The 12,449-nt window shown below is 36.7% G+C and overlaps 1 protein-coding gene across 1 annotated transcript in view; it reads left to right on the top strand.

The window, feature by feature from the left end:
• The window catches only part of UGGT2 (UDP-glucose glycoprotein glucosyltransferase 2), a gene marked incomplete at both ends in the record, with an annotated part of 105,366 nt that overhangs the window by 70,391 nt on the left and 22,526 nt on the right, over window positions 1–12,449 (top strand). Inside the window, 6 exons of the mRNA XM_084234907.1 lie at window positions 135–214; window positions 2,909–3,092; window positions 6,271–6,429; window positions 6,785–6,870; window positions 8,651–8,735; window positions 11,967–12,052. Coding sequence (XP_084091033.1) covers window positions 135–214; window positions 2,909–3,092; window positions 6,271–6,429; window positions 6,785–6,870; window positions 8,651–8,735; window positions 11,967–12,052 — 680 coding nt within the window. The remainder of the gene's footprint in view (window positions 1–134; window positions 215–2,908; window positions 3,093–6,270; window positions 6,430–6,784; window positions 6,871–8,650; window positions 8,736–11,966; window positions 12,053–12,449) is intronic.

Below are 12,449 nucleotides of genomic sequence, written 5' to 3'. Positions count from 1 at the left end.
GCTGCCTTAAAGGGATTGTGTGAGAATCAGATGGGATAATACAGAGTATTAGTGTAGTCCTGTATATGGTAAGGAGGAAATGAATGTTAGCTGCTAACATTACTTAATATAAATGTGGAATATTTTTCTAATAGGTACTTGACAAGATTATCAACATGAAAATGAGGTTGTTCTTGAACTGTAAGGGTATGCTTTCAGAAGCCCCTTTAAACAGGTGAGTCTAAGTAAACATAATTTAATTTTGAAAGATTTACAAATGCTAAGATGAAAAAAAGGACTATAATTACCGTATTTATTTTTTTTCTTCACAAGATGCTTAACTGAAATGGATCAAAAGCTCAAAGAGAATATATATACTTTTTAAAAAAAAAAGATTTATTTATTTATTATTTATACAAGCACTGGGTACAGTCAGAAGCATGGGAGGGTGAGAGAATTCACCAGAGCCAGAGTGGGGAACAGAGCAGGCAGACCGACAAAGTACACTGCGCCACCAGGGGAGGCCCTATATACTTTTTTAATATAAAGCTAAAATACCAACCAGTAAAAGTTAGCCAGTGTAATTGCAAATTTATATGGATTTATGTTTACTTATAGGTATGTTTGAAAATGTGATCTAAAAATATTTCAAAATATACAAATGAGAAATAAGGTTGAATTAAACCATTTTTGGATTAGCCATACTTTCATACTTACCGAAACTAAATTATCAAAATGATGTTTATTATATCACCACATCTACTGTTGGAGTATTGAGGTATAATTTAGAATAACCTATGAATGATACAGAAAATGTTGTTTATCATTATATGCAGATATACCACATTAATAATGTTCTGTTGCAATAACATTGTCTCTCATTTGAGGATAAAAATATAATTGGAGCAAAAGCATGACCTTATTCTTTTTGGATCAGAATTGCAGTATTTGAACTATTCTGCAGCTGTCAGGAGACAGGAAAAAAGGTTATTATTGTGCCTTTCTTTGATAATGCAGTATGTAACTAAATAAAAAATATATACATAGGTACAGAAGACAGAAAAGTAGCATTCAGTTAATAACCTACTGAGTTTGATAAAACAATACAATTATATTGCCTTAGGAGTAGAGATTATAAACATGGTAATATAGAAAATGTAACTAAAATGTAGAAAATATAATTAAAATTCTGCATATATCTATTCCTGAGATTTGTCATAACAGTTTTCATACTTCTCATTTACCTTTTGTACTTCAAATTTTGTAATACCTTTCTAAGTTTGAACAAAAGTTATCTTTTGTTTAACCACTCGTTGAGAGGTCTGTTTGTTCTATGAGTACAGGATTTTTATTCACACAAGTAGAGGTCCTCTCCACAGTATCCCTGTAAAGCTTTGGGGTATGTTATGGGAGCAAGGAGTATTGAATATAAGCAAGAATAAACATTAGGTGTGAAGAAATTCTCTGAGATGAAATAACTTATATTGTACCAGGTGACTATGTTTAGACAAAAATTAATGTATCTTTTTTTTAACTATGAGTTCAGCAGAATCTTTCTTACTCAGTAGCATATATCAGGTCAGCTGATTTACACATTGTCAGCTCTTTTAGAATATTGTATTATCCTTCTCAGGGCTGGTGGAGGTTATTGGCAGAAATTCCCTTAGTTCCTGCTCCCTGCCCTGTCCCCCCCAGCCTCCCTGCATGCTAGGCAAGGACACTCGCTCTCCTATTTTAACCCCATGCTTTCCCATTTGTCCTGGATCCTTGGTTTATATATATTTCCTGTTGTTCTGTATGTTTAACCTTTCTGCTAGCGTTTTCTCTTTCAGTTCTGGGAGTTATTCATTTAAAAAGAGAGAGAGAAACTACTCCCTCGACTTCCTCTCCTCTGGGATGCTGATTTTTTCCTCTCTCCACTCTTCCTCATCATGTTCCTTTGAAAAGTGCACCCTCTTCTCTCACTCACTGTACCTCAGTTTGCAGTTTGGCTTTAACTTCCTCTTTGCCACTGCATTGGTTTTGCTAAATCACAGAGAAATTGCTAATCACAACATCCTGGGCTGCTTCTCACTTGGCCGGCAGCATCGCCTTGCCTTGGCAGTGCTTGGTTTCTGCATTTGCTTCATGATTGTGCTCCTTACCACGTCTCCCCGTACCCCTCTTTTTCCCCTGCTCTCCTGCCTGCCGCAGGCACCTCTTGGAACATGGCTGCCAAGGCTCACCACCTCCTGGGATTCACACTCGTTAGATTCTCCTCAGTGTGGGCTGCATCTGGTGATGTGCTTCTGGTGAACAGAATCTGGCAAAAGCCACGGACTATCCCTTCTGCAGTACACGGACTGTGACTTTTCTCTTGCTAGTGTTCTCCCTCTTGCTCTTGTGTTCTCTGCTGAAGCATGCCGGAGATGCCCTTGTGGCCAGGAACTGCGGGCATCTCCGGCCAGGGAACTGCCACCCAGGTTCCAGAGGCCTGAACTGCGTGAGCCTGGAAGAGGACCCTTCCCCAGGGAGCCTTGAGATAGCTGCGGCACAGCTGCTCTTACAGGCAGGCTCAGAGCAGTGCCAGTCACTCTTCTTAGTAATGTCATGAGCGCTTCACCTGCAGATGTTGGAGCACAAAAATGTAAAATACATTAAAACTGCAAGTATTTCTAAGAGCTCTATTAATAAGTATCTGCTTTCAACTCAATATATGTGTTTTTAATTTACCTTTTAAAATTGGTTCGAGGATTTAAGCTTGGATATTACTTGCTTTCTGGATGTCATTCCCTACCATTTACAAGCATTAACTCTAGTGTGACTTTAATTTTTCTCTTTTGAGAATTTCTAGTTAAGTTATAAAGCCGTCTTCATTTTCGAAATATTTTAGACAGGAGAAAAGATGTCAACTTTGCTCACAGTATGAGTTTTTATTTTCTCTCAACAGCTTTTACCGTTTTGTTTTGGAAGCAGAACTCATGTCCGGGTCTAATGACATCCTTCAGCCTGTGGCAAAATTCTTGGATATCCCCGAGTCACCCCTTCTAACCCTCAACATGATTACTCCTGAAGGCTGGTTGGTGGAAACAGTGCACAGCAACTGTGACCTCGATAATATTCACTTAAAGGATGTAAGTTAGCATATCAAGTTGCATAAAGAAAGGGAATAAGAGAAAAATCTTACCAGTTAGTATAACGGTACCAAAGTGGGCATTCACACTGTGGCCACTTGCTAGCATTTCTTCCTTCTTATTTTCAGTCATCATCCAGTCTTTCCTTTGCTTTTTGAGTTATCTGACTTCCGATTTCAGCTACACCATTTTCCCATCCCGTTCCTAGATGCCCTCACCGTTTCTCTTGCTTCAGACTCTGGTTGATAAATGCTTCTCGCAGGTGAGCAGTGTACAAGTAGGAAGATAGATGCGTGGTATCTTAGCACGATACCTCCAAGTACCTTCAGGTTTTGTTTTTACCTCAAAAAGAAAGTTTCTTTTGAAACTTTTTATGCCTCACGGTTCATAGCCAGAGAGCAGCCTAATGAGATTAGGGCGATTAACTAGATTAGTCCTAATGAGATTAGGGTGAAAGCAGAGAAGAAAGTCCTCTGTAGACTGCAGGCTGGAGTCCTGCTTCCTTTGTGTGCTCTACAACTTACAACCTGACCTGCAAATATACTAGGTGAATATGAAATAATAGACAGTCGCTAGAGAACAAGGAGTTGTAGGTAAAAGAGAAAAGTGAGCCCTTGTTAAAATGAAACTTATACTTGAGAGATTTGTCACTGCCAAAGCTTTCAAAAGTACGCCTTGGTACGTCAATTCCCACGCGTTCTATAAACACCTGAATAAAACTGATCAAGAAAAAGTCCCTCTTACCAGGCTTTTGTTCACGTGGTTTAGTGCACAGCCAGCGTGCATGCCATAATTACTGGTGCAAAAGAGATTACAGGAAAACATAAAGTTGAACAGTTATTTTTTGCCATGTGTTCAGATGTTCTTCTCAGAGTTTGTTGTTAGAGCTGCCTCCAGAAACTCTCCAGTATATTGGATCACAGCCTGTATCTGAAAGATCAGAATATCTGAAACAATAGTGGTTATTCAGTAAAGAGGAAGTGAGTAAGTAAAAGACTGCTAATGGAAAATAGGATGTGACTGTATTGAACTAATTCACAGAAAAAATGCATTATTCCCTTCTGAAATACAAATACTGTAGACATTAGTTTTATTGATGAAATGCTCATTGCCTGTGTAATTGTCAAAGAATTTCTATATGATTCATAGATAATTATTAATAAAGCCAAATGGCTAACCTTTATAATTAAACTTTACCCTCTTTATAAAGGAAGATGCTAACAACTATTCATCTGCTAAAAATTATAATAAACACCCATTTAAAAATATCAATGTACTCCCAGTTATATTTGAAAGGTATTAAAGTCTTGTCTCATGTCAACAGTTAATATTTAGAACAAATAAATATAAAAGAGATAGAAACATCAAAAAAGACAATATCCTTGCCAAAAATAAACCTTGAAAGTAATAACTGACTTTATTTAAATCACCTTAATGAAATTATTAGTAAAATCAAAATAGTCACTAGAAGGAATATTTTGAAAAAATTGTGTGTTGTGGTTTGAGCAGGTCAGTAGCATTGAAGTCTGTTGTATAAATATATAGGGACCTGACAAATTTTTACATTAATATGTTATAACCTGAACATATTAGTCACAAACTGACTGAGTATGTTTGTGCTCAACCATAATTTCTAGTTCATGATAAACTTAAGGTTTATTTCTTAATCACTTATGGGCATAGTCCTTGTATGTAAAATGAAGGAGTTCAACTAGGGGGCCTAAATGATGTCTTTTTAACTTAGTAGTCTCATATTCTGAGACTATCCCATCCAAATCTTTCCATCCAGCAAAGGGCTTTAAGGACTATGGAGACAGATTAATGCAGTCTATAAAGTTCATCACTAGAATGGTCATAATTCAACAACTAATTCAGAAACCAATTAAAATTGTTGAAGCAAATACTGTCTTTAAAGAAGATGACTTATTTCTTCTTTTTTAAAAGATTTGTTTATGCATACAAGATCTGGGGTACAGGCCAGAGGTGCAGGGGGTGAGAGGATTCACCAGAGATATAGAATGGGAAGCAGAAAAGGCAGACTGACTGAAATAAATTGCTGAGAGGAGCAGTGGGCATGACAGGAGAGGTCTGCCGTGCCATGTGGGTAGCTCCCTTGCCCAATGGGGGTCAGACTCATTCTGCAGAGGCTTCGGATTGCTTCACAGTGCTGTGCTTAACCCCTTGCACCACAAGGGAGGTTCAGTTGACTTATTTCTTGTTAAAATCAGTAACATTATAAGAACTGAACTCAAGAAAAAAATGCTCTGCATAAGTTCTGTAATTATTTCAGTGCTGCATATAATCCAAGAAAAAACAGCTATATGAAACAAGATATTTTCAGATATTCTATATCCGAACACACTAATCAGTAGTGTTGAGAATCTCATATGCATAAATAAAACTAAAAATAAAGAGCATCACTGTCTTATCTGCTCAACAAAATGCCAAACTATGTAAAAATCACTATTTGGTAATGTTGGTCATTTGAAGTAGAGAAAAAGGTTCATCCCTAAAATATTTATTCTAACACTTACAACAGAGGAAATATGGAAATAATATAGAATGTACAGCCCTTTTAAAGGATATTTATGTAGACAAGTCTTTGAAACTGCTTAATGAAAAAATATAGCAAATGATGTAAGCAAAACAAATAGAATCACTGTGTTTATGCATATATGAATGTCTGGTCTCCAGGTGAATTCTGTTTGTTCTCTTTTCCTCTTATGTTCGCTAAATTTTCTTTAATGACATATTTTGAGTGCAAAGCAATTCTTTATTACAAATACAGTGATAGATGATTAGTTGACTTTCTTGCCAGTTCTGAAGTAGGAGCTCTGGGCAAATGAAGTAGATTCTCTGAGGAGTTTCCTTGAGGAGACTCTTGGAAAACTACAACTTACAGAGCTTGTGCCACGTTCTGCTCTCTCCTGCTTGTGATGTTGATACATGTCCTATGAGCTTGGATCAGAGCTGATGTCAAGGGGAAGGAGGCCGAAGTGGGGGGAGAGTTCATTAGTTGTTTCAGACTTCAGAAATTGATTCAAGTATTAAGTTCACTCATGTGAGAGAAAGATGAAGTTAACCCCCAAATGAGTTTGCTAATTTTTTAAAATCCCATTTATTATAAATGTGTATTATGAGATGAGTAATGCCAAAACAATAACATCTTCCTCCACAGATCGAGAGGACTGTTGTAGCTGAATATGAGCTGGAATACCTACTACTCGAGGGACACTGCTTTGATGTGACAGCAGAACAGCCTCCTCGGGGCCTGCAGTTCACACTTGGCACAAAAAAGAAACCTGTTATGGTAGATACAATAGTGATGGCCAATCTTGTAAGTATTCCAAATACTTAATTGGTAAGATTTAATTCACTGTTTTGGTGAATGCTTCTAACTTTTCCTAATAAAAATAGGAAATTATCCTTACCCTGCTATTAGTGAACACTCTGTGGAAAACAAATTTCAATACTTGAGAAAGGTAACCAAAACAAAAATGAAGGGACTCATACTTGAAGAATGTGCTTTTACAGTTTATTGCAAAATCTCCTTCCCTGGAATTCATTTGTAGGATTCACTCACTCCCTAGCTAGTAAACACTTTCTTGGATGACTCATGTATAATCATTCTTCAACAATTGGATATGCTTGTAGTCATAAAACTAAAGTCACGTCTTTCCTCATTTTACAAGGGATATTTCCAATTAAAAGCAAACCCAGGTGCTTGGATACTGAAGTTACGCCAAGGAAAATCTGAAGATATTTATCAAGTAGTTGGGTGAGTTATTTAAACCACTTAAAAATATTCATGTGTAAATAAGTTTTTAGTGTCATATAACCAAGATCACTGAAACAACTAAAGTGTTCATGAACACCATTACTTGGAACACAAAATACTTACAAAACCGTGACATTTCTCGTATGTGAAAGGTATCCCTAATGCTTTATGGCCTCGTTTACTTTGTATTTTATGTAAACTTTTCCATGCATATGGGTATTCTTGTTTTATCATTTATCAAATAACCATACGGTGTGTTATATTTTACATAAATAATTTGAATGATACTCTTTTTTATGCATTAATTATCAGTGAAGTACAATTCCTCTCACTGCTTTAGCATTTTGCTTTCATTTAAGCTGCTGCATGTCATCATGTGGCCAATGATTTTTTTTTTTTAAGATTTATTTATTTTTATTTATACAAGCACTGGGTACAGTCAGAAGTGCAGAGGGTGAGAGAATTCACCAGAGCCAGAGTGGGGAACAGAGCAGGCAGACCAACAAAAGTACACTGCTGAGGGAGCAGTGGGTGTGACAGGAAGAGGTCTGCGCGCCATGTGGGACCCTCGTCCTCCGGCAGCTGGGGATCGAACCGGCGCTGCAGAGGCTGCGGGCAGCTTCGCCACCAGCGCTCAACCGCTGCGCCACCAGAGGAGGCCCTGGCCAGTGATTTTTAGTTGCTTAGTGTTACTTACAAAGGTATAGCAGTACGGTGATAGGAGCTAGACTACCTAGGCTCAGTCCAGATCAAAGGTATCTATTGTACTCGCCTCAAAGATGGCTGTATGATTAATAAATTAGCATGCATAATGTGCTTTAAGAAGTGCCTGAAGTAGAATCAGGTTCTTCATCACTACAGCCTGTACCCCCTGGTGTGATGGTAGTGGTGTGCTTTAGGTCTTGTATGTGTCAGGCCTACCTGCAGGAGACTATACTTATGTAAAAATTTGTCAGGTCCCTACATTGATATGCAACAGACTTCAATGCGAAAAGGGAATGCAATGGGTACACTTGCAGGTTCCCTTGAGCAGTGTTTGTGACCTAAAAAGCTTTTGAAATTTTTTTAAAAGTTGACATTTCCCCTGCAGAAGTTGGAACCCTTTCTGTTTCCCTAGTGGTGTTTGTTGGACAAGGCTCTACCTTCTATTTTGGCTTAGCTACCTCAGCTGGGGATTGGATGAGGGGATCAAAGGCATGTGCTACTCAAAATAGTGCTGGAATCCCCAGATTTTTATTTTTGAGTAAGTCTCAAGTGTATGTTGTAAATCTGACTGGACACAAGGGATCTACTAATTTGACATGGGCTCCTTTCCTTCTTTGACATAATTCAATTTTATTACAAATGTTTTTACAGTAACATTTTCAGTGTATAATGAGATGGTATCAAAAATAATTAATGAGTGCAGCTATCATGTTGCTACAGTTTTGAAAATGAGACCCTGAGATGCATTATGTGTAATAGAGAATAAAAGCATTCTAATGGCACACACATTTTCAGTTTGATGAGTTTAACAGCACACTCTAAATTTTGGCATTTGAAAATGACTGGACTTTAAATAGAGTTGTTGGTCGGTATAGAATTTCTTTGATAATGATATGTAAAAAACTTATTTTTAGTCTAGAAAATGTTTCATATTTGACTATAGAAACAGCAGATACATACATAAATGACTATACTTGTGCTTATAGCAAAATGAATTTATTGTTATTTATACCATCACAATTTTTTGTCTTTTCTTGATTTGATTATAGCCATTTACATGTTTTTCCACTTTTAGGCACCAAGGAACTGACTCTGAACCGAATCTCGGAGATGTCACTGTTGTGTTAGACAGCTTCAAAAGCAAAATTCTGGAAGTGCAAGTGTGTAGGACAGAAAGTCTTTATAGGCTGTGTTCTTAATATTAAGAATTATCTTTTTGTTGTTAATTGATTAATTTTCAACTAATTTTATAATGATGCTACCTAATATGTCATATTGAAACTCCAGTGATGATGAAGAGGACTAAAGTTCACAAAGGGAAAGCAGAGAGCTTGACGATAAAAAAAAAAAAAAGAATGTGTTTTTTTCTTTTTTTTTAAGTGGTGGATGTGTTTACTATAGCTACTCTACTGTAGCCAGATAATTTTCCATAAAATTAGGCTCTGGAGATTAAGATCAGGAGCAAAATTTGAAATGTTATACATGAAAAGAAAACTGAATTGCTACCAGGACCCTCACACAAACGGAAATGTGAAAAGGTTTACTTCAGGCAGAGAAAATGTGTGTCACACGGAGGGTCTGAGTTTGAAAAAAGAATGAAAAGAAAAGAAAATGGTTAATATGTGAATGAATCTATAGACATTGACCATATAAAACAATAGTAATGTCTTATAAGGACTTTTAAAATATATAGAATCTAAAAACAGTAAGTAGCATTTATGTCATTAAAGGTTTGTAATAACATATAATATTCTTATATTGTCCAGAGAAAAGGTAACTATTACTTGTAGACTTTAAAGCAAATAGGAATTTAAAAATTTTTGATAATAGAAACTCTCAAATATAAGCAAGGCATAATGCCAAAGAGGAAAAATGGAAGGAAGCAAATTAATCAAAACAAATCAACTCAAAAAGGAGAAAAAATAATGTGTGGAAGCATAAAATAGCAAATTAGAATTTAAGCCATTTAAGGGTTCCAACTAAAAAAACACAAAGATTGTCATACTATATATATATTTTTAAAATATTGGCTATGTGTTGCTTGCAGAAAGCAAACTTAATGAGTGAGAATGAAAATATAGGTGTGCAAAAGTGTACTAAGCCAACATTAACTTAAACAAAACTTGTATAGCTATACTTCTATCAGTTGTATCAGACGTTATGACTAAAGATAAAAAAAGTCTCATTTGATTTAAAAGCAAATTACAACAAAGTTCAAAGACTAGAGGATGTTCCCTACCTGCAATGTGGTTGAGTAAAATTAGCTAGGATATACTGACTGTGGTTGGGCTTTCTCGACAGGCTGCCGCAGCACCCTTCTTACATATTGCCTAGATCCTGAACCACCGTACCACCAGATTTATGCCATGTCATAACCTATTCCTGGTCAACTCCGCTCTTCATTTTGTGGTCAGCTACATGTTGCTCACACTCATCTGTGATGCCCTTTCTTCTGTGTCTACCTCAGCTTCCTTTTTCAATAATAACTTACATTCTTTGAATACATTTGCTTCTGGTCATTCCAGCTGAAAAACAACAAAATCCAGGCCAGCTGCTTAAGACATTAACTCAGCACAGGTGTTCCAGCTGGTTTCATCCTGGTCCTGCAAACAGGAGACATTAATTCTGTATGTGGGGATCATATTGAGTACTATTCCGTCTTTGAGCAATTGTGGCCATTGAAAATTTAAATTTTAATTTCCTGAGCTGAAATATGCACTCTCTACTAGTTCTGATTTGACATGCTTGTCACTAACATAGAGCAGGTCTGAGCCTTTCACCAGAGCCATCAAATCTTTGAGGGTAATAATCATGCCCTACCAAAATCAAACCTTCCACAGTCTAACCATTGCAAGGTTCTTTAGTTGTTTTTTAAAAACAATTTTATCTCCTCACCACTGATCTCAGGAATTAGACCAAAAGAACAATGAAAGGTCAACACCATAGAGGATCAGCGCATGAGCTCCAATGGCTTACCACTAGCAATTCCAAAAAGAAAGAAAATGTTCAAAAGGATCCATAAATAAGGATGAGTGGAAAATGGCCCACTAAGATCTTGGTAACTAACAAGGAGAAAAGTGGGTCACTGCAAAAGAATGACATGGACGCTAGCCACAGACTTCTCATTTCAAAATGGATGTTAACAGACAACAAAGTCTTTCATGTTTTGAGGAAAATTATTTTGAACCAAGCATTCTATCATTCTATAGCAGAATTCTTGACCAAGAAAGAGGAAGATTAAGTAGCTCAAGAAGTGGTGACTTGAATGTTAGGTTTGTGGTAAAAAAAAAAAAAAAAAAAGACCTGTCTTACCATATGAAAAACACAAAATTCTTTTTTTAAAAAAATATTTATTTATGCATACAAAAGCTGGGATACAGCCAGAGGTGTGGGAGGTGAGAGGATTCTCCAGAGACAGAGTGGGAAACAGAACAGGCAGATACACTGAAATACACTGCTGAGAGGAGCAGCGGGTGAGGCAGGAGAGGTCTGCTGCGCCATGTGGGCAGCTCCCTGGTCAGGGATTGAACTCGTGCTGCAGTGGCTGCGGACAGTCTCATAGGTTGCACCTCAACCCCTTGCGCCACCAGGGAGGCCTGAAAAACACAAAATTCTAAGAAAAATTACAACTCTATCGTAAAGTAGAATGCACAGGGGTCATACCACTGTAACTGCAGAGGAAATGTGATTGCAGTCTCCTTCCAGATGCCAGTGATCAGTGCTTACATAGTTAATCACTGCTCTTCACTGATTTTCATGTTGTAGAATAAACATAGCAAAGTGCAAAAAAGATAAATGTAATTTGCAGAGCTAAATATAATATTACCTGTATTTACAAGGCTAAGGTAAAGGTTTAGTTAATAGAAGGTAGGAGGCAGAGGGAAAAGGTAGAGATACATTGCCCTTACTATTGTGGAATAGCATCCTTGCACTGCTTGTGCAAGAGCAACTGTTGAAGTTGCTAGAATAAAAATTAGAAATTTATTACTATTTAAAGTTACAAAAATACTAAGTAGAAGAACTAATGAGCAAGATAAAATTACCAAAACCAAACTTCGAGGAAGGATGCTACAAGTGAGCTAGTCATCTGTCGTCGCAAAATGAATGATGTTTAAACTCTGCAACTCTAGATATATTGGTAGGCAATGTCTGAAATGGGTAAGTCATTACATACAAGCATCTAATTTAACAGCATGGAAGTAACCACCAAGAGAACTAAAGGTGAGATTGAAGTGACAGTTGTCAAGATTATGTCTGTAATGTTCTCAGGCTCTGTTTGCTACCGCTTTCCTAGGCAGGGATCATCTTGCCCAGTGTGTTTCTCCTTCTAGCCATGCATTGTAATATTTAAAGCTACAAAATTCTGAATTTGTTTTTACCATACTGTCTAGGTACAAAAAAAGCCTGGCAAAATTAAGGAAGATGTCCTTACTGATAAAGAAGTAGAAAAAAAAGGAATGTGGGATTCCATTAAAAGGTAATCTGGTAGAAGATAATGAATATTTTAACACCTACCCTGTTACTACATAGGAAAATTCTTCCTGTACTGTAGTGACGCACTTCTGCGTTCTGCTTCTTCCCTCATTAGGCCTATTTGAAGTCTCAATACACTGTATATGGTCAAAGCATGGTGTGTGTAACTCATTCTTTGGTCTCAGAACTATTTTTGTAACGCAGAGATTCTAAGACACTACTACCTTATAATCTAGAGACAGTGGAGTTGCATTGTTAGAACTTTTTGATCATGAAACTTGAGGTTATATTGTCATATGCTTTAACATTAATAATAGATGAGTATTAATATAAGAACATATTTACAATGTAGTAACTTCATTTTGCACTGCATTCCTTTATTGCTTATGAAATTAATATCT

Source organism: Talpa europaea (assembly GCF_964194135.1).
Source record: "Talpa europaea genome assembly, chromosome: 6".
Taxonomy (NCBI): Eukaryota; Metazoa; Chordata; class Mammalia; order Eulipotyphla; family Talpidae; genus Talpa; species Talpa europaea.
This window is presented reverse-complemented; position numbering and strand designations above follow the sequence as displayed.